At 43.3% G+C, this 21,555-nt stretch overlaps 4 protein-coding genes across 9 annotated transcripts; 3 read left to right on the forward strand and 1 right to left on the reverse strand.

The window, feature by feature from the left end:
- The first annotated feature begins 256 nt into the window (after nt 1-256).
- skor2 (SKI family transcriptional corepressor 2) lies at nt 257-11,065 on the forward strand. Of its 3 annotated transcripts, XM_078794309.1 has the most exons (10): nt 1,314-1,556; nt 2,749-4,573; nt 4,631-4,736; nt 5,115-5,175; nt 6,152-6,229; nt 8,760-8,825; nt 8,919-9,017; nt 9,101-9,168; nt 9,437-9,500; nt 10,240-11,065. In XM_078794309.1, exons 2-9 carry the CDS (start codon nt 2,763-2,765, stop codon nt 9,491-9,493), a joined length of 2,346 nt encoding a protein of 781 aa, XP_078650435.1. In that variant the 5' UTR covers nt 1,314-1,556; nt 2,749-2,762; the 3' UTR covers nt 9,494-9,500; nt 10,240-11,065. The 3 variants fall into 3 exon arrangements, with proteins under 3 accessions (XP_057906701.2, XP_078650435.1, XP_057906661.2); XM_058050718.2 differs by lacking the exon at nt 1,314-1,556 and adding an exon at nt 257-305 and having other exon boundaries at nt 2,749-4,736; XM_058050678.2 differs by having other exon boundaries at nt 2,749-4,736.
- A 140-nt stretch (nt 11,066-11,205) lies between these two features.
- Nucleotides 11,206-12,158, forward strand: ier3ip1 (immediate early response 3 interacting protein 1). 2 transcript variants are annotated; one of them, XM_058050957.2, is made up of 3 exons: nt 11,206-11,393; nt 11,545-11,643; nt 11,894-12,158. In XM_058050957.2, exons 1-3 carry the CDS (start codon nt 11,303-11,305, stop codon nt 11,947-11,949), a joined length of 246 nt encoding a protein of 81 aa, XP_057906940.1. In that variant the 5' UTR covers nt 11,206-11,302; the 3' UTR covers nt 11,950-12,158. The 2 variants fall into 2 exon arrangements, with proteins under 2 accessions (XP_057906940.1, XP_057906931.1); XM_058050948.2 differs by having other exon boundaries at nt 11,218-11,393; nt 11,542-11,643.
- Nucleotides 12,159-12,937: 779 nt separating this feature from the next.
- hdhd2 (haloacid dehalogenase-like hydrolase domain containing 2) lies at nt 12,938-21,555 on the forward strand. 2 transcript variants are annotated; one of them, XM_058050912.2, is made up of 9 exons: nt 12,938-13,367; nt 14,261-14,369; nt 14,452-14,554; nt 15,249-15,354; nt 15,439-15,523; nt 15,588-15,753; nt 15,824-15,874; nt 16,190-16,325; nt 16,947-21,555. In XM_058050912.2, exons 2-8 carry the CDS (start codon nt 14,269-14,271, stop codon nt 16,298-16,300), a joined length of 723 nt encoding a protein of 240 aa, XP_057906895.2. In that variant the 5' UTR covers nt 12,938-13,367; nt 14,261-14,268; the 3' UTR covers nt 16,301-16,325; nt 16,947-21,555. The 2 variants fall into 2 exon arrangements, with proteins under 2 accessions (XP_057906895.2, XP_057906884.2); XM_058050901.2 differs by having other exon boundaries at nt 12,943-13,367; nt 16,190-16,253; nt 16,326-21,555.
- On the reverse strand, nt 16,500-21,405 carry katnal2 (katanin p60 subunit A-like 2). 2 transcript variants are annotated; one of them, XM_058050765.2, is made up of 16 exons: nt 21,027-21,405; nt 20,517-20,587; nt 20,247-20,413; nt 20,135-20,168; nt 19,935-20,025; nt 19,763-19,861; nt 19,645-19,692; nt 19,400-19,477; nt 18,996-19,094; nt 18,413-18,476; nt 18,237-18,349; nt 18,082-18,173; nt 17,469-17,579; nt 17,226-17,388; nt 17,018-17,120; nt 16,500-16,717 (listed from the first exon to the last, which is right to left on the reverse strand). In XM_058050765.2, the coding sequence occupies exons 1-16, from the start codon at nt 21,075-21,077 to the stop codon at nt 16,578-16,580; spliced, it is 1,524 nt and encodes a 507-aa protein (XP_057906748.2). In that variant the 5' UTR covers nt 21,078-21,405; the 3' UTR covers nt 16,500-16,577. The 2 variants fall into 2 exon arrangements, with proteins under 2 accessions (XP_057906748.2, XP_057906738.2); XM_058050755.2 differs by having other exon boundaries at nt 18,231-18,349.

Consider the following 21,555-nt stretch of genomic DNA (forward strand, 5'->3'; position numbering starts at 1 on the left):
AGCCTGCACATGGTTTAGTCAAGCTCGGCTTTTAATAACGCGAGAACATGAGACGTTTCATTATTATTATTTTAATCATTCCTTGTAGCACTTGTTAATAAAGTTGATACATTTTCGCTCAGCGTTTTATGCATACACATTTTTCCATGCATGCACAGAAAATTTTGTTGTAAAAAAAAAAAAAGTCCTAGTTTCTTTTACCAATTTTTAGTACTGCCTCCTGGGTGACGTCATTGAACTTGCAGCCTGGACCCACCCACCCACGCGTGGCCCCGCCCCCGCACGGAAGCAGGCTCTGTGACAAGGTAAATTGCTCCGAAACGGAGCAGATGGGTCTCCTTAAACATCAGCGTTTCACGTCAAAAAAGATGGCAGCATACGAATATAAACCCAACTTGCCCTTCAACCATTGCTAGAATGCATTAATTTGGCATTAAACATAATACACTTTTTGTTCAACTTTGACCCCAGCTATTAAAACAACATCAATAATTTGTATATCTTTGTACAACTTTTTTCCACATGTAACACATCACATGACAGTCATCTGTCCTATTATATTCAACAACACATTTCCTCTTCGTCTCCATGCAGGGACGTTTGATTTCAATCTGGGTTACAGACTTTATATTTAGGTCTGCACTCTCTCCCATCTGTAATTTGGCTACATATTTTTAGTAGTTGGAGTAATTGAGCAGCTTTAAAGAGAGCAAGTGGAACAGCGGGGGCGTATAGATGAGAATGAAAAGGTTTTTTTCCTACACCCTTCACATGTGCAGATAATGATTTGGAACATGCTTTGTTTCCCATCGTGCGATTTATGGACATTATATTTATTATTACATTGAATTCTGTTTCAGTGTTGCTGTTAGCTTGCTAAATCGTCACGTGCTGAGGACGTCGTTCGGTTAAACTGGAGGAATGTAGGACTCTCAGAAATCTAAATGGAATGGGGCCCCTGGTCGCCGTCTTTGCTCTCACCTTCAACTTGAAGCCACTTTCCTTTTCCGACTGTATATATGTTCATTGTTTTCTTACGTTTATTTTAAATGCTGGCCTGAGCTCAACACGCCAATCAGACTGGACGACATTGGAGAAAGAGAGAAAGAGAAAGAGAGAGAGGAAGAGAAAGACTGAAAGACCGAGCACGGAGAGACATTAAGAGAAAAAGGCTAAGATAATTAGAGAGAGAACGGTTAAGCTACAGAAAGATAGATAAAAAGGGAGCGAGAGAGAGAGCGCGTGCGCGTGCGCGAGCTCGAGCTGTAGCGCGTGTGGTTAAGAGAGCAAAAGAGAGAGAGAGGATTAAGTCGGCTCGTGCCACCTCTTGAAGGCGAATAAAAGCCGCGCGTGCGTCGGCAGTTTAGTCACATGTGACAAGGTTGCTCCATTGTGCTCAGACAAAAACACACTTTTACTCATCATTTACTCGCTTAAAAACCAGTCGCTATGTAGGATAAATTACTTTCTCAAGTGAAAGGGATTTTAAACACCAAAAAAACAACAACAACAACAACTCCAACACCGACAATTTGGAGGAGCCGGCTCCCTTTGAGGTAAGTACTTTTTTGATCATGAACACTTCATCACCGACAAAAAAATGTCTATTTTTATACTCATTATTATTGATTTGTGAATTGAGTTTCCAAAAAGAAAGAATGTACTCGTCTATTGAAACTTGACGTTATGAGTTAGAGCAATGTTCGTGATAGTGTAAAAAAAAATACGATTTAGACGATTAGATTCGTCACTGCGCAGTGTGCAAAAATAAGAAAATAAAAAGTAATTAAAAACCCGTTCACTTATTTCATTTGCTACGCTAAAATTCGCTTGATTATGAGCGTGTAATAATATTATTTTGTTGATCTGCTACCTAGCATTACTTCGATATATATCATTTATATTATACAAATATCTAATCGAAATATGTGTGTGTTTGTGTGTGTTCTCTAAAATATTACTCCCTACTGTCTCTTTCGGTTCATAATGATTCGGTCGTTAAGTAATAATTTATTAAATTCTAGTTTTGTGTTTATTTTACTTCAAACATGAATAAATAATGCGAAACGAGCTGCGCATATATAGAAAACGTGCTATTTAGTGACATAACAACAAATATGACGCATTTTAAAACTGGAAGATCTTAAAGCTAAATTGTAGTAAGTAATTTCTCATTTTTGTAGTGGAAATAACTCCAAATATGATGGCTGCAAATGTACAGATAAAAAAATGAGCAGGAAAGAATCCTGTGCAAATGGGTGAGCCTGAGCAATTTTCTTTTAAAATAGTTTAGGTGAGCAAATGTCACACTTCAAATGCATAATTAAAAAAATATATACATAATAAGAAAGGCAAAAATATATAATGTTTTAATATCATCTGCTCATCCTCAATTTGTCGTTATTTGATTTTGTTTTTTGTATTTTTTGTATTGAAAGAAATGCAGAGGGCCATAATATGATAAAAGAAAAAAACATGTTATTTAATATTGAACATATAATAAAACTTTTCAAAACTGTTATTTGTTATTTAAATTTTCACTCAAAATTATTTTAGAATCGATTAAAAAAAAGTTAGAATTTTATTATAATAACAAATTAGTTTCTGAAATTTAATTTAAATGAGCTCCGACACATTTAACACAAATCGTGATACCGTTCATGGTGTTTTATTTTGCAGGATGACCTGTGTGTGTTTATGTTTTATTTATTTTCCAGCCCCTTGCCTCTTTTTTCTGCGTGTGTGCAGGTTGTTCCGCCAGCATGGACAAGTCTCATCTTTCCAACCCGAATGACATCATCATGACAAGCTCAACAGGCCCTTACCCGCAGGAAGCCATGACTCCGCCCAGGCCCGCCCACTTTCACTCATCCTCTTCCTTATCCTCGCCCTCTCCTTCGTCTTCCTCCTCACCCCTCAAGCCCAATCAAGTCGGCCAGGTGTTCCTGTACAGCGTTCCCATCGTGTCGCTCGTCATCGACAACATCGAAAGACTTTGCCTGGCGCAGATTTCCAACACGCTGCTGAAAAATTACAGTTATAATGAGATCCATAACCGCCGGGTGGCCCTGGGCATCACCTGTGTTCAGTGCACGCCCGTTCAGTTGGAAATCCTCCGCCGCGCCGGGGCCATGCCCATCTCGTCCCGCCGCTGCGGCATGATCACCAAGCGTGAGGCCGAGCGCCTGTGCAAGTCCTTCCTGGGCGAGAACATGCCGCCCAAGCTACCCGACAACTTCGCCTTTGACGTGACGCACGAGTGCGCCTGGGGCTGCCGTGGTAACTTCATCCCCGCACGCTACAACAGCTCGCGGGCCAAATGCATCAAGTGCTCCTTCTGCAACATGTACTTCTCCCCGAATAAGTTCATTTTTCATTCCCATCGCACCCCGGACGCCAAGTACACCCAGCCGGACGCCGCCAATTTCAACTCTTGGCGGCGGCACCTGAAACTCAGCGACAAACATCCGGCTGACGAGTTAGTGTACGCATGGGAAGACGTCAAGGCCATGTTCAACGGGGGCAGTCGGAAGAGGGCATTGCCTTCGGCCGGCCACTGCCCTTCCCTGGGGACCATGAAGCCGCTTCCTGGCTCGGTGGTGCCTCACCTGATGGGCGGGGACCTCGGCGCTCAGAAAAGAGCCCATTTTGAAGACGAAGAGGACCTGGATGCAGGCGGTTTGTCTCCTCGTAAGACACCGCGGTACCCTGTCATCCCCGTCCCAAGTAAAAGCTTCGGGATGCTTCAGAAGTTCCCCCCGACGTCGCTCTTCCCTTCGCCTTACCCCTTCCCAGCATTCGGCCTCTGCCAGCAGAAAAAAGAGGACAACGATGTTTCAGCTGGACACAAGGGGACGGGGTTGTCTGGTCTTTTATGGCCCGGACGTAAGGACACCTTTTATCCTCCCTTTTGCATGTTCTGGCCCCCAAGAGCAGCAGGAGGGATCCCCATGCCCACCTACCTGCAGCCTCAGCCCAGCCTCTCCTCCCTGGCAGACAACCCCTCCCTCAGGCAAGCTTTTCTGGATCTCTCCGACTCCTCTGAACCCGGAGCGGTTACAGGCACTGGAAATGGCGCCAATACGAACATGACCCCCAGCAACGGGAGCGCCGCATCCAGATCTGGCCTCTTTGACCCCGACTGCATGATGGTGAACCCTGAACTTCGACCTGTGACATCAGAGAGCTGGCTGAAACTCCTGGACAACCCCACCCTCCAAACCAGGAAGCCCAGCTATGGCTCAGCCTTCCGTCCGGTCGTCAAGGACGCAGAGAGCATCGCTAAGCTTCACAGCAACGGAGGAGGAGTCAACGGGGCTGCGGATGAAGAGATCGGGGTCATCGTGGCCGGGTCGGACCGCCACTCGCGACTTTCGCCCAGCAGCAGCTGCAGTTACGCCAGTGAAAGTGGGGGCGAGGGGGAAGCGGAGGGGGCTGAAAGCGAGGAAGATGGAGAGGTGGACGTGGAGTCCTCCAAGCAGGATGACGAAGAGGACGAGGGGAGCTTCACGACCCGGCTGCCGCAGACAAACTTGTTCCTGCCTGCTGTGAGCAACAGCGGCGGGGAGGAAAGGGGGAAGGAGAGGGGGAGTGGCGCCGTGTTTCCCAGCACATCCCCTCCCTCCTCCGTGGACCCCATCCGGCTGGAGTCCCCCAGCCTGCCCGCCTCTTCGCCAGCCAGTCTGCCACTCTCCAGCTCCACCCCGCCTCACAGAGAAGACCCGACTTTCAAAAACGTAAATATCCCCGCAGGCCACATTAGCTAATTATTATCTAAATGCCGCTGCAGCAGGCAGTGATGTGATCTGCATAAGCGGACTGATAGGCTGCCGCCTCCCTGTAGGAATCAAACCGTCACCCGCTCTGATCCCGACTAATAGACCTTGGTGTGTGGGCCGCTTAACGACCACGGCGTGTTTGTTCTCCGCCTGTTAGGGCAACTGTAATCTTTAACCTGTTGACACACACATTAACCTGGCCTCCGAGGCTGCAGGAGGCGGCGGGGGCGGCGGGGGGGGGGGGGGCAGTATTATGTAGTATTAGTATTCGGTAAAGTAGCTGCTTTGCCACTATCATAGCATCAGCATTAATCACCAAATAAATGTCATTTCCAGGTTGACAAAAACAGAAATGAAGGACTACCTGCCTACGCAACCAAAGACTCGGCTATTTCAGGTGAGCACAGACGAGGAACCATGTTTTACTTAGTCCCCTTCCATATACAGTTTTTGTCATTAATTCATTCCACAAGGTCTGACAAGAACCTAAATATATGAAAACCCAGCCAATTATATATTATATGTACAAATACCGTATATTCCGGACTATAAAACACACTTTTTTTCATAGGTTGGCTGTTGGCTGCAACTTATACTCCGGAGCGACTTATAAATGAAAAAACGGTTTATGTTACATAAACACTGGACACCTTTTCTGTTCATGTTTATTTTTGGTGTAGCTGAATAACTATTGTGTTAGCATATCTTACATCTATTCAGCCTGTTCTCTATTCTTTTATTGTTAGAACTTGACTTCCAAGAGGATATAATGTCGCAAATAAATTGTCCCAATTGTCCCAAATAAATTACCCTTATACTTATACTCCAGTGCGACTTATGTATTTTTTTTGTATCTAATTATGCATTTTTGGCCTTGTGCGACTTATACTCTGGAGCGATTTATAGTCCAGAAAATACGGTAATCTGTTCCAGACGCCAAAGATTATTAACAGCTTAATTGCAGCTTGACAGCAGAAAACCATGCAAAATAATTAGAAATAATGAATGCATGCAAGTTGTTGATGCAATATGGAATTCTGGAGTGTATCTCATTTCCTTCAACAAATTGCTGGCACTTGCAACTTTTTTTTGGCCCTGTGGCGGGTTATTTAACAATCGCACAACGCGTTGCAATGCTTTGCTTGGGTACAGTGCAGGGCAAACAGACTAGTTTGTTACGTTTTATGCAAAAATGAATAAAAAATTTTTTTGACAAAACCTGAATCATATTGAAAGAGGAGCATTTAAAAAAAAAAGTTGTTTCCAAAATCAAATCCATCCACACACACACAAACACACTGAGGTCGCGACGACAGATAAGCATCAACAAACACTCCATACTGACGATGTCCGCTTTCTCATCCGGTCTGTAGATGAAAACAAAGAGCAGAACATCTTCTTTGGAGCAGAACATGAGACGTCAGCACCGGATACCTGGAGGGAAAGCTCAGGTGGGTTTTTTCCCCCTTTCTAAAAGCTGTCATTCATTTCTAAGATGTATTTCTTGGCCTTCAGAACCAAAGAAGAACAACATAACTGCATTAAGCAATGGATTGGTTACTGGACTTTTTCTAATATTGTTTTTACCTCCAAATATTCTAAATACTGCGGCTGGTTGAGCTCAAGTCAAGGCAAACTTTATTTCTGGTATGCAGTTTTTGTATATCGCAATTGGGCCACCACCTAATCTCTATTTCTGGGGGCTCCGGTGCCCTTGTAGGGTGAAGTATCTAAAAACCCACGGTGAGGGGAGAGCTGGAGACTGTTGCTCTTCAGGGTGCCGTTATAGTTCAACAAGGAAAACATCAGCTCAGAAATAAGCAGCGACACAGGCGAGACTCCATCCTAGACCAATATCATCGTGGACGTAATTGGCTTTTTCTTTCCGAAAAAGATCACAGCTTATTGCCTTTTTTATATCTGTCAGGAAGACATTAAAAGTGCTTTATGACGTCTGTGCCAACATTTATATCTCCCCCCACCAACACGTACACACACGCCGTAATGATCCCTGCACATAACGTGGAATGTATTTCAAAAAATTACACGAAACAAATTAAATGAGACCACCTTTCCCCTGATTGCCAAACGTCTCCCTGGGCGGTGGGAAGCTCTACGTGATTAGAAGGCCTGGCTCCTTGGAGAACGCACACACACACACACACACACACACACACACTTTCATCACCACCTCCACTGTCTTTAAACTCTCCCTCTGTTTCTAGGGAGAAAAAAATAATCTAATTTTCCATTTATGTAATGCAAACCGCTTTGGCTTTGACTATTCACGGTTAATTGACTGTCAAACGAGGTTGTTATCCTCGGGCACTGTCTGCAAATTTGCTTGTCAAATGAGACAGAGAGAGGAGAGGGAAAGGAGAGGGACGAGAGGGGGAGCTCTCTGCTCCAAATGAGAGAAAAGGAGCACATGAGGGCTTAAGGAGGATATGAAATGACTGGAGGAGACCGTGCACGCCGACTGTGGGAGATCGCTTCATTAGCAAACACTCTGTCTTCTTAAACTGGTCACATTTTGACCTCATCACACTCATTTTCTCATGTTGTTGTGTTTGTTACACATATTTATGGGGCAAATGGAGCAAACGGGCCTTGGTGCAGCCGTGTTATTTTTCAAAGCCATCCATATTCAGTGTTGTCTTTAAGAGTCATCGTGCCAATTTAGTCTCCTTTCATCAGAAGCTCTAAAAGAAGCTCCTTCTTCATGGCAAATGGTGAAAGTGAAAGTGACCATAATCAATGAGGGAGAGCAGCTACAGTAAGTCTTTATTGTAGGCATGAGCTTACACTGACACCTACAGGCCAGAGTTTGAATTACTACTAAAGACATGAAGCACTGCTGGATCAATTGGGGGTCATTCATTCATTTTCTACTGCTTATACTAATGAGGGTCGCGGGTGTGCTGGAGCCTATCCCAGCTGTTTTCAGGCGAGAGGCGGGGTACACCCTGGACTGGTGGCCAGCCCATCCTAGTGCACATATAGACAAACAACCATTCACACTCACATTCATACCTATGGACAATTTGGAGTTGCTAATTAACCTAGCATGTTTTTGGAATGTGGGAGGAAATCGGACTACCCGGAGAAAACCCACACATGCACGGGGAGAACATGCAAACTCCACACAGAGATAGCGGATGGTGGAATCGAACTCAGGTTAGCTAGCTGTGAGGTCTGTGCGCTAACCACTTGTCCTCCTTGGGTCATCCATCCATTTTCTAGACCCAGGGGTGTCCAAACTTTTTGACTTTATTCCCATAATATTATAGCTTTTCCTTACCCCCATAATATTACAGTACCATTTTCTTTAATATTTCAACATTATCGCGTTAGTTGTCCTTATAGTATTACAATGTTATTATCAAAAAATTAAATAAATCAATCAAATTGATTCATTTCATTGATTTATTTAATCAATTTGACCGTGCAGTGGTCACGCAGTGAGTGGTTAGCGCGCAGGCCTCACAGCTAGGAGACCCGAGTTCAATTCCACCCTCGGCCTCACCCATGTGCGCAGTTTGCATGCTGTCCCAAAAACATGCTACGCTACTCCAGGCGACTCCAAATTGTCCATAGGTATGAATGTGAGTGTGAATGGTTGTTTGTCTATATGTGCCCTGTGATTGGCTGGCCCCAAGACAGCTGGGATAGGCTCCAGCAACCCCTGTGACCTTCGTGAGGATAAGCGGTAAAAAATGAATGAATGAAATTGATGTGGGTTGCTAATGACCCCCCCCCCCGGGCCGCGCTTTGGACACCCCTGTCTGAACCTGGTGGAGCCTATCCCAGTTGACTTTGGCCGAGATGTGGGGTAAACCCTGAACTGCTCACCAGCCAATCACAAACAATCTTTAGAAGAGGGAATATTTTCCTTATTTTGGAATGTTGGTAGAAGATGCAAAACTCCATGTTCTGTCTTATATGTCGGATGTGACCGTAAAACTGTCTTTGTGTCCTCAGGTGATCAAAGCCAAGGGGCTGCGTCTCCCGTGTCGCTAAAGAAGGACGTTGAGAATATGGAGAAAGGTACGCAGGAGGTTGATTTGCAATCATTTCCTCTCCATAAGGAGGCAATTTGAAACGTTCTAATCATTTTTTTTTTTTCTCGGACTCCTACAGAGGAGCTCCAGAAGGTTTTGTTGGAGCAAATTGACTTCAGGAGGAGACTGGAGCAAGAGTTTCATGCTCTGAAAGGCACCTCGCCATTCCCCGTCTTCCGTGAGTGTCTTTTGTTGTCGTCTTCCATCTTTGGCCACTTGAGTCAACACCGAGTCTTAAACTGATTTCCACCATCCTCGCAGATAATTTCCAAGACCAGATGAAGAGAGAGCTGGCCTACAGAGAAGAAATGGTCCAGCAGTTACAGATGGTAAGGCAGTACCCTCACTCGGGACATTGTGGGGTAATAATAAAACAAAAGGCTGGACTGTTGTTGCTTTTTTTTGTGCATCCAAATAAAACACACAATTGATGCAGTCGTCCAGTTTGTCTTTCACGGGTGACTAATTCCTGCGCAGCGTCTGAATCCATCATCACAGCAGCTGACAGACAGACTGACAGGCACCATTTGTCTTTGCTCGCAGTCACTTGCAACAACCCCACACCAATTTATACATTTTTTTGTTTTTTTTTTCCAGATTCCATATGCAAACATCATTAGAAAAGACAAGATCAGCTCTCATCTTAATAAGTAACCAAACGGTGAGTATGCTTTCATGAATGCCATATTAATGACCGGCCCACTAGGATATATAGCCAGCTGCTGAGTGCACCGTGGCCTTCAGGGGGCGCCAAATATCGAACAAAAAGTCAAAAAAGCTAAAGGTGAAGTCCTAATTATGAGATAAAAAGTCAAAATTATGAGATACAAACATCACATGGCACTTGGCGCAGTTTGTATCTCGTAATTTGCACTTCTTGATCTCACAATTACGACTTTTTACCAGTGAATTTATTATGCGGGCAGCACGGCGAACAAGTGGTTAGCACATAGACACCGGGGTTCAATTCCACCCTCGGGCAACTCTGTGTGGAGTTTGCATGTTCTCCCCGTGCATGTGTGGGTTTTCTCCGGGTACTCCGGTTTCCTCCCACATTCCAAAAACATGCTAGGTTAATTAGCGACTCCAAATTGTCCATAGGTATGAATGTGAGTGTGAATGGTTGTTTGTCTATATGTGCCCTGTGATAGGCATAATTGATTGGCATAATTATGGCTTTTTTTTTACTTTTTACTTTACAAACCATTTCCACGATTTGCAATAATCTGTAATAATTTGTAATAATAATTGTGTATTTTATTTACATACTCCATTGTGTATTTTTTTTTAGCTTAAACTTCCCAATGACCAAGATAACGTATACTTTTTAATTGAAATACAGTAAAATATGAGTAAAATATATTAGCTGACTTCACTGTGTTTATTTTTTGTCTTCACAGGCTAATTCATCAAAGATCCCCAAATAATAATAAAAGAACAAAAACAAAACGCCCCACATCAAATGAAAAGAACTGATGTAGTAGAGTGTGAACATTTGTCAGGATTTCCTGTCCCCTGGTTTGATTTCTTCACTTCAAACAAACAAACAAACAAACAAAAAAAACTCCATCAGGTGGAAATCGCTGTAGGATTGACGGGACCCAACGTCCCCCCCTCCATGTCCTTTCTATACCACTGAAGTTGAACTACCTGAGAAGTTTTCTAACCAGACGAAGAATGAAGACTCAAATCGTCCTGGGCCCCCCCCACTGTAAACACAACTGCAAGTGGGGACCCGCCATCACGCTGATATAGTTGCTGTTTTTGTATAGCTGTGATAAGAGAAGACATATCAACCTTTATTTACTGTGAACATTCTCACCCTAAACATGCAGGAAATGTTACCTCAAAACCACATCATTTGATGGTGATTGGACATTCTGGGGTTCATCACACTTGTATATATTATAGAAGCTGTAACATATTGCCACTAAATTGTACATAATGTCCCAAGTGAGAATATTCATCCCGGCAGTCTGTCTAAATGTGTTTTGTTTGTCTTTTCATGAGTATTGGGGGCCCGAGACCTTGACCATGGATTATTACTTAATTATTATAAAAGCTGATGATGCTTTCAAGTGTATTTCATAAAGTGCAAAAATGAAAAATGCCCCATCTTGTTTATAGGTCGAACCAAACGGAGAAAGATGTTATCGTTATAAACTGCAGATGTATTTAAATAACATATGTCCTTGTTCTCTACAATTTATTGTATGTGTAAATTAAAAAAAAACCTATACACAACACTGGTTGGTGTCCTGATTCAATGAAATGTTGTTTAATCGTCAGGTATCATAAACGTAAGTAACAGTCGTTCTCTCTTGCGCAAAGGTTTACGTCAATTGTGTGGGATTTGCAGCGCTGCGCGACATCTTCTGTTCATTTACGGCCATAACATCTTTCAATGGGAGTGGTGGGGAAAAAAGAACGAAGAAGAAGACAGTGGAAGCAGAAGTTGCCAGCATGGCGTTTACACTCTATTCGCTCATCCAGACTGCTATTTTGTGCACAAATGCCATCGCGGTATTGCACGAAGAGAGGTTTCTCAGCAAAAGTAAGTGTAGCTAACATACCGGCATGGACGAGCATAAATGTAACACTAGTAGGTTTATACGATATGCTTTTATGAATGTTGGCGATACAGATTACGGTAAAATCACTTTACGTGTATTTACATCTCATCCCTCTGTGTTTGTCTCCAGTAGGATCGGGGTTGGACCAAGGAGTGTCAGGTTTTGGAGATGACCCAGGAATCAAAGCCCAAGTCCTGAATCTGATCCGCTCGGTCCGAACTGTCATGCGAGGTGGAGTTCCATACATTTTTTTTTAAAATCACAGTCCTTATGTCCTCAGAGCCAGAAAAATAAAAAATAGAATTTTCCCCATGAAATAATTATCTTATTGTAATGATACCTGTTAATGCTTCTGCATCTTTTTCCTGTTTTGATAGGAGGAACCAAACATTTTATATATAGAATAATATACAATGTAAAGTAGCTTATAGCGCTACTTGGATTTATTTTTCGTATATTCCATTTCTGTTTGTGCATCTAGTGCCTCTTATCATCGTGAACTCGGCCTCCATCGTGCTGTTATTGCTCTTCGGCTGACGAGGTTTCAAGAACAACAAACCGCGGGGGCCATGCAGCAATCTTTCACATAAACTCGTACTGTTTTTGTTCCTGAGTTGACATTAAGGTAACTGTGCATTTCCAAAAACCTGTCAGTGTTAAGTTTGAGCATATTTGTTATGCTACAGGCTCAAAGTATGATTTTTTTTGTCACCGGGCCTTGGAATATGATACTTTTTCATTGTTAATATTATGATGTTACACTAATAACTATTGCCTAGGAGACAAATGCTAAGATGTGGATGGATACATTGACCTCCATTGGATTGATTTCATTGTATCTGTTTATACCATCTTGATGCTAACACGTTTTTTTCTCAACATAAACTTCTTTTAAAAAAAATCACAATCCAATCCCTCCCTCTTTCTCTGTTGTAAATATTTGAGCTCCACGTTGACCCCCCCTCTGCCCCCGCTGCTCCACTTCCCTAATAATCCTCCATATGCTGTGAATTATAACAGCCATTCCTGCCCTGTTGAATATGTTTATTAACACTTGTTCTCATCCTAAATGCAGCTGCGCTGGAATTGGAAGCATATGTTTTGTTTTATTTTTTTATCAGAGGGATATTCCTGCAGTGAAAGTCACTTTAATCTGTGATTAGGCTGAATTACAGGCGATTTATTCCTGCATATTTGTACTTTGTAGCTCACAATGTTATGTCCTATTCATATGTTTTCATATTTCCCTTGTTTGTGTCAGTATGCTGTTGACTTGTGTTTGAATTGAAATGAAATATCCCCCCTCCCCTTTTTTGTTTTTAGAAAAAAAGGATTTTCCACACTTTTAACATGAGGTGCAGTACCAACAATAACACACGCAGTACCAGGAAAAACAGAAAAACATATTCACCATGTCGCTGTATCATGAAAAGAGGATTTATGGCAGAGCTTTCTGGCATCATGTCGAGAGAAAGGGGTTTTAACTTTTTTGGGGGGGGATTTAGTACCACGCATCATTTTAAATCTATCCCAAATGAGCCTGCACTAATGCGATATGTCTGTTACTTGTTAGTGAAATGGAACACATATGTTTTTTTCCCCGTTATTATTAATGAGTGATTTCGTGGTTAAGCTTAATCATCTTAAATGATTACAACCTATAACACTGATGGAGTAAATTTGCAAAGGAAAGGTAGCTGCATTTATGTAATTATTGATACACAATATTGCTAACAAAGGTTTTTTTTAATATATTTATTTTATTTTTACTTAACGTGTTCGACCTGTATTGTCTGTAAACTTGGCAACTGTATTTTTAGTAGTATTGTGCAATGACGATATCCCGCTTCCGGGTTTGAGTCTTCTTCGTCTGCGAGAAAGGTGCGGAAGCGACACTTTTTTTTGGCAGACGAAGAAGACTCAAACCCGGAAGCGGGACCAGTGTTTCTGCGAAGGTTAGATAGCGTTTGTAGATGCTTTCTTTAAAGTTGTTATATTAATCTACGATGTTTAAAATTAGGCGTAGTTAAACCGCACATGGATACAAAGTAGATTATTACCATACAACAACGATTATTAAACAACGCTGCAGCTAGTTAGCTGGCTAGTAGCTAGCAGAGGGAGCAAGTCACAGTAATGCCAGTTTTGAATCATAACTTAGACAAGTTGAAGGAGAGAAGCACAATTATAAACATAGTTGAATTATTACCTCTCTCTCTCACTCAAGTCGCAGCTTTTTTAAATTGCTTTTATTACAATTTGAGCTAGCTACAACAGAAAACCAATGCACCGAGTAAGTAAGTCCCTCCCGCGTCTAAATAATAGGAGATCACACGGTACACTTCCAATAAAGTATACCCCCCCCCAATAAATCTGCATTCTTGGCACCAAAACATACAATTTGGGGACAAACCAGTCAATAATCCTCTCAGTATGTCCTGATCCAGGTTTGAACAACGCAGTAATCTGATCCATGCTGCCAATTCTGATGTGAATTATCACAAAAAAAGAGTGATTATGAATCCTTTTTTAAACAGTTTAAACCTCCATTTACAGTGGACTTTTTATTCATGTATTTATATATATATTTGGTCGGGGTACTAAATCATACTCAAAATTAAGGCCAAGTAGCTTTCATCACAGGATCGAGATGATCCAGTTCAACATGAAGGATCATTCCATGTTCTGGTGCTTCATTTTATTGACAGAACATACAATTATTCCAGTTTATGTCCAAATACTACCAATAGTAGCTGTAGTAGAGTGATATTTATATATTTCATTGTGAAACATGTTCCGTTAAAACTCACCAGTCACTTTAAGCCTGGATGTCATCTCGCTGTTCCAGGTGTGAATATGGCCAGCCGGCGTGCACTGAAGGTCGTCCTCATTGACCTGAGTGGGACTCTACACATTGAAGATGCAGCAGTGCCTGGGGCACAGGACGCCCTCTACAGGTGGGAGGAGTCCACGGGCTGCTTCCATTATATGTCTCTTTTTTCGAAATTCAATTCAACCTGAATGTGCGGGTGCCATCAGGTTACGGCAGGCGTCTGTTGCTGTGAAGTTTGTGACCAACACCACAAAAGAGAGTAAGAGGAACCTTCTGGAAAGACTGCAACGACTCAACTTTGACCTCCAGGTGAAGCCTATAGCTCCTTGTTCTTAATCATGTGTGTGTTTGTGGTGGGACAGGATATTAGTACCAGATACAACTTAGTTTCAGAAATGTTTTGCAGGAAATTATGATGGAAATGAATCTGTTCCAGGGTCAAACTGTCACAGTCTTGAATCCTTTATTAAATGAACAGGCGATTTACATTCTTAACTGTTATATAGGCTGCGCGGTGGAAGAGTGGTTAGCATGCAGGCCTCACAGCTGGGAGACTCGGGTTCAATTCCACCCTCGGTCATCTCTGTGTGGAGTTTGCATTTTCTCCCCGTGCATGCGTGGGTTTTCTCCGGGTACTCCGGTTTCCTCCCACATTCCAAAAACATGCTACGTTAAGTGGTGAATCCAAGTTGTCCATAGGTATGAATGTGAGGGTGAGGATAAGCGATAGAAAATAAATGAATGAAGTGTTATACAACCCTCCTGCTAGTTTGACGTTGATGTTCTCCAACAATTTTGGATCAACATTTGCAATATCATGACTTTAGTTCAGTTTTCTAGTTTTTAGATTAGCTTCCAGAACCCTCCCTCCCACTTCTCTCTTCAATTGCCGTTGTTAACGTGCGACACAATCAAGGTCAAGACTTTTCGTTAGTGACAAAATATTCTTTTGAATTTGTGATGCTGCAAATGCCAAATTCTTCATTCCACTACGACTTCAAAGGAAAAGGAGATCTTCACATCACTGAATGCTGCAAGGAGTCTCTTGGAGAAGACCCAACACCGACCGCTGCTGCTGGTGGAGGACAGCGCCCTGGAAGACTTCACAGGTACGTACGCATGCGAGGGATTGTCTTGACCGAAAACAAAGCAATGCAAACTCGACACATGAACGTTGAACGTGTCAACTGCAGGTATCGACACATCGGAACCAAACGCTGTCGTCATCGGACTTTCCCCGGATCATTTTAACTACCAAACTATGAACAAGGCTTTCAGGTGATGAAATAGACACAATATTGTTAGGTAGCAAAGTGCAACGTCTTCCTTTGTTTCTCTCCAGACTGATTCTGGAAGGCGCTCCGCTGTTCGCCATCCATAAGGCTCGTTACTACAAGCGGAAAGACGGTTTGGCTCTCGGCCCCGGGCCCTTTGTAGCCGGACTGGAGTACGCCACAGACTGTAAAGCCACCGTGGTGGGGAAGCCTGAAAAGACGTTCTTCATGCAGGTTATGTTTTTTCCACTGAATTCCATTGAATGACTGTGTCGAACGCTAATTGGTTGTTTCCTCCATGTAGGCTCTGGATGATTTAGGCTGTAGCCCCGAAGAAGCAGTCATGATAGGAGATGTAAGTATGCTATCACATCATATACGTATATTTACATTAAACGGGACCTAGAAATGTAGTTAGAATGTCGTATTCTCGTGTTAAACGATGCCAGAGTTTCAGATAATGAGGTTTGGAGGTGAAGTGGCTCAAAAGGCGTGGTAAAACCGCCCCTTTATGACATCACAGAGGGGCAGACTTCCTTATATACAAATTCTCTGCCCTCCCCCAATCTATGCGTCCGCCCAACGCATTTCCAACATAACTTGGTCGTGTGGAAGAGTCAGTAACAGGTGTTAAAAAAAAAGTCTGTTTGGGATTTGTGTTGTCCTGCAGGATGCCCGGGATGACGTGGGAGGAGCTCAGAGCGCTGGAATGTTGGGGATCTTAGTCCGCACCGGTGAGATGGACTTTCGTCATTCTGTAGACCTCTTCCGTGCGACCTGACCTGACGCCTGGTGTCATCTTCCAGGTAAATACAGACAAGGAGATGAGAATAAAATCAACCCTCCGCCTCACCTGATGTGCGACAGCTTTCCGGACGCTGTTGAACACATCGTCAGGAACTTACTATGACATCATCACATTGTCACTATTTCTTGCCATGTTTAGCCATGCCTCTCAGAATTCAAGACACAGATTGGTCCAAAAAAAGTTTATTTTTTTTACAATTACAAATTAAACGTCATCAAAATTGGTGGGAATACTTCAGGGTCTGTCGGGATCAGACAGATTCAAACTCTTTCTCCCAGGCCGTGTGTTTCTCCATCAGGCCTCGGGCCGATGGTTTGGTGTGGGCAAGAACTTCCAGGAAGTCCTGCGTTGTCACGGTTTCCAGGCGGATGGGTGGCATGCCCATATCTCCTGTGACACGAGTAAAACTTCAGTCAGCAAAAAAAATAATAATCGCAAGTGCATAAGTATTCAGTGTTTACTCAATACTTTGTTGATTACAGCCTTTTGTTTTTAATATGATACCATAAGCTTGGCACACCTTCATTTGGGACAGTCAGACATAATATACGCATTGAGCAAAAGCTGTGAGTACTTTTCATATCGGGTGTGATTCTACTTCTCTGCATTTGTGGTGTAGCTTATTCAGGTCTCAAGTGTCTGTGAAATGGATATCCGTGAAGGCATCACAACTTGTGTCTGGCCCCCTACCATCCTGATACAACTCCAGAGCCTCAAAGATCTTGCGCACTTGTCTCATGGCGGCCTCCTTACACACCAGTCTGATGTCAGAGCCGGAATACCCGTCCATCTCCTGAGGTACAAACACCATGTGTGATGATTAGGAACTCTTTTAGGAAGCTGGGCCACATGCTGGGAAGTAAGGTTTGCCTCCGAGGTGAGCTTCGGTGGAGCCAACCTTTGACAGTAGTCGATAGTCGAGCTCGGCGTGGAGCTGCAGCTCCCCTGTGGTGTTGACAGGAGGCAGCCAATGAGATATCATAGCTTGGCGGGCTGGTGCAGGAGGAAGACCGACCAGAATTCTCTTCTCTAGTCTTCTTAACATGCCATGGTCCAGTTCCCTGAAGGGGGAACACTTTCTCATCACTTCTCATTGGTGTATGTTAGAACAAAAACAGTATTGGTATTCAATATGGGTTACCAAGGCAGATTGGATGCCGCCAGTACAAAGACCAGGTCCTCGGATCTGGCCAGTCCGTCCATCTGCACCAGGAGCTCTGTCTTCATTCTGCGACTGCCCTCATGCTCACCTCTGTGAACGAACGCCAGTCAGCACAGTACAATATCTAATGGGACAGCATGCTAACATCACGGTTTATCACCCTTACGTTAAGTAGGAGTCCTTATTTATCAATCTGATATTTCCCTAGTTAGAGCATAGAAAACCTGTTTATAACTTCTAAATAAGTTTTTGTAAACACTATTAGAGCCCTCTAGAATTGAAATAACACCCCTATAGTTACATAAGAATGTGGAGGAAGACTATAATAGCTTATTACTTCTATTTTTGGACTTCAGTCTGTCCCCTCCAAGCAGTGTGTGGCAAAGAAAAGGAAAGTCATCACCATGGAAGTGAAAATAAACGTAAAAGGCTCAGAGGGAGGACACATGCCCACTGATATTGGCCGCTTTGTTCTTGTTATTACTGTTTTATATATTTATATATTTAAACTCGGCTTACATGACATTACATGTCTAGAAACAGGAAGTCTTTCATAACCCTAGAACCATCTACATGAGCTACACTAACTCACACCATGTTGCTTCCTCTCTGACCCATCACTGACTCCAGCTCATCCAGGAAAATGGTGGAGGGGGCGTGGTACCGTGCCAACTCGAATAGAACCTGCACACAAACAATCATTAGGTGCACCTACAATGGCGTACCTAATGTTGTACATACCCGGACCAGTTTTTCAGAGTCTCCTCTCCACTTGCTAACGATGCTGGAGGCCGAGATGTTGAAGAAGGTGGTCTTGCACTCGGTAGCCACGGCCTTGGCCAGCAGGGTCTTACCTGTACCTGTGAGCGGGACTTGGAATCATTTGACTTTCAGTTCATGCTTGCGTGGGGTGGTGTTCTTACCTGGGGGGCCGTAAAGTAGCAAGCCCTTCCAAGGAGAGAGGATGCCCGTGAAGAGCTGTGGGTACTGTGGCAAGCAGGTGGATAACATAAAAAAAATAAACCTTCTTAGCAATCAAATACAAAACAACAACATAAGCCTGATGTATGGCGGGGGGAGGGCATACATTAGTCTGAATCTGAGGTGATAAACACGGGCTGTGTGGAATCACCAAAGTGACCTTATACCCCAGAGAATGCATAATAATGGAGACAGAATGCGGCGGCAGGATGTTATTGAATAAAAGAGCTGCAGGGATCGGATAGACGCATCCGTCCTCATCTTGGGGTGGAAATGTCACGAGGATGCAGACGACCTGATTTGATGTCATCACATCCATCAGTGGCATGGAAGGGATGACACCTGGATAGAAATCTCGCATGACGTGCGCACCCTTCCTTGCCGTCTATCCGTCTGCGCGCATGCCGCCGTATTATCCCACATATGGATTTCATGTCTGACCCCCCCCTCGTCTTTAAGGCTTTTAAAGGCGATGTATTCAGAATCGAAGAAGGGCGACCGGCGCTGAAATAGCAGTGGGCACACCTTAATGGGATAGACGACGGCCTCCTTGACTAATCGCTTTGCGTCCTCCAGGCCGATGATGTCCTCCCAGCGCACATTGGGGTTGTGCAAATAGATGTCCTTTACAGGGGAACACACACACACTATCAGATAAAAACACACACACATGCCCCCTGCTGCCATTAGCCATAAAGAGGTGTCCTTTAGTGTGAAGCATCCCATAAGGGAAACAGATAAGCCTTCATTAATACAAAACATCAATTCACAAGTGACAAAGCTCTTTGCTGCGCTCTAGTGGACAACGGCAGTATTTTCCAGATGCTTTTTGCTGGGTTTACTCATCACACAGACACTTTTCAAGAAGCTCTTAGGTACTCAAACATTACATAAAAAATATAGAATGTTTAAGTCTGAGCGTGTCCTACCTTGCTGATGATTGTAGCGAGTTCTTTCATTTCACCGCTCATTCCCGGAAAGCCACTTAGAGGCTTCATCAGACGCTCCTGCATCACATCGCAGAGCAAAACATGGAATAGTGGCGTCTGTGATGTATCAGTGTTATAATTTAATGATGGCAGCGCTTGGCACTTCTGATGGAATTGTTACGAATCTTAAGAGTTGATGGATGAAGTCCAATGATTGTTTACAGAGTGACTGGTTGGTTAATTACCACATGCTCGTAGTCCCCTTCGGCTCCCGTGCTGTCAATCATCTGGCCCTACAACGCAACATAATGTTGTGGTGCACATTCAGGGTGCATGTCAACATGTACGTGCAACATAAGAGACCTTCCTGGTTGTGGCCGCCCCCCCCGTTGGTCCGTAGGTAATAGCGGACACACTGAGACCGAATTCTGTTGATTCTGGAGGACAGGGCGGCCCATCTCCCTAGCGATAAAACACAAATGTTAGGTCAGTTGGGATGATATCGATGTAATATGATTTACGCTGTGTCGTGTACATTTGACTGTGCGCTGGAAGCGTTCCCTTTTGTTCCGCTGGAGGGTGTAGCCTGGATTTTGGGGAGGGGTCTCACAGCTGAGCAGGGAGCCCTAGCAGAGGGCATAGAGCAGGGGTGTCCAAATCAAATTATCAGCGGGCTGCACTTTGGACACCCTTGGCACTGAGCAGTTTGTTTTGATATATACTTTATGCACTCACCTCTTTTTACCGCCACTTTTTGTATTTCTTTCACCTTGACAAGAACAGATAGGAGGTGTTTACGGCTGTGATGTCATAGTGATGCTCGGGCGTTCTGCTTAGTTTGCGTCACCTGGTTCCACTACCCTCTTGATAAGTTTGGGATACTTCTGGAACTTGACAAAGTGGTAGCTCTCGTACTCCATCAGCACCATCTCCAAATCGATATTGTCGCAAACCTCAAACTTCTTCACACCTCCATTCGCCTCTTGGTCCAAGGCCAAGGCTGCAGCCACATAGCTGGGGTAGATGCACGTTAACAGTTTTTATACTCTATACTTGTTTGTATAAGTTGTATTTGGTTGAAATACATGCTTAAGAGAGTACTTTACTTCAGACTCACCCTTGCCTCATCAGATGTTGGTAGATGAGGATGAGAAGGCTCTTCTTCCTCATCTCAATCCTCAGCTCATCCTATTAAAGCATAAAGCCAACAATTAAATTAAAAGAAACATTTTACCAATCTATTTTAGTAAAATTCAACTTGTGTATTTTGTCGACTTGATGTCGACTCTGTATGATGCACCGCACCATACAGAGAGGACAAATTCTTCCTGCATTTAGCAATTGTCGCCACTAGAGAGAGACAAAGTACCATAATTGTGACCTGCGTAACTCGGCAACCAGCGGACGCCATTGCTCCAGAAAAAAAAAATAACAATAGTTACGTTTTGCACTAGTCCTTTACTGTTTTATTTAAATACATATCAAACACACAAGGTAACCCCCACGTTTACGCGAAATAAGTATCAATAAGTACAGGAACCACCGTGGTGTGGTCATTAGCAGGTGCTAGCATAAAAAAACACATTAAAACGAATGAGAGAACTCGATAAAAGATGTAAGTACTCACCGCCTCCCGGGCTTGGTGTGCGGTTTTTATAGCTGTGTAAGAAAGGTCCATTGTGATATAAATAAGTCACTTGAATATTAAGTGACTCCTTTCGATCGTTCTTCACAGCCACTTCGCGTGAATCGACTATATTTTGTCCATCGCGACTTGCCGTAGCTAGGCTACCTGTTTACATTATCGCTCTCTCTATATGGGCGGTTTCAAATGACATTTTTTAAAATAAAAACACGCTGGTCATGGCTTCTTTGATCACTTAAATTAACTGACTGTGTAAGATTTTAATTCATGATATCAAAAGCTAAATCCATTATATCAGTGGCATGAATTATAGCGTCAAACGCGCCCATCTTGTAAAGCGTTGACGCATATTGTGATTGACACAAATAATTGATATTCGTCGTATTACTGTGGTAGTAGTTTGCAGTGGTGTTTGTAAGAATTTGATGTCCTTCTTGCTGGTCTACGTCATTGCAGTTTGCAGCCCATTAGTAAAGACTAAGCTTTATTTCATGTGGTAATAAGAAACAAA

The sequence above is a fragment of the Doryrhamphus excisus genome, linkage group LG10, assembly GCF_037039965.1.
Source record: "Doryrhamphus excisus strain RoL-2023G ecotype Guam linkage group LG10, RoL_Dexc_Guam_v1.1, whole genome shotgun sequence".
Lineage (NCBI taxonomy): Eukaryota > Metazoa > Chordata > Actinopteri > Syngnathiformes > Syngnathidae > Doryrhamphus > Doryrhamphus excisus.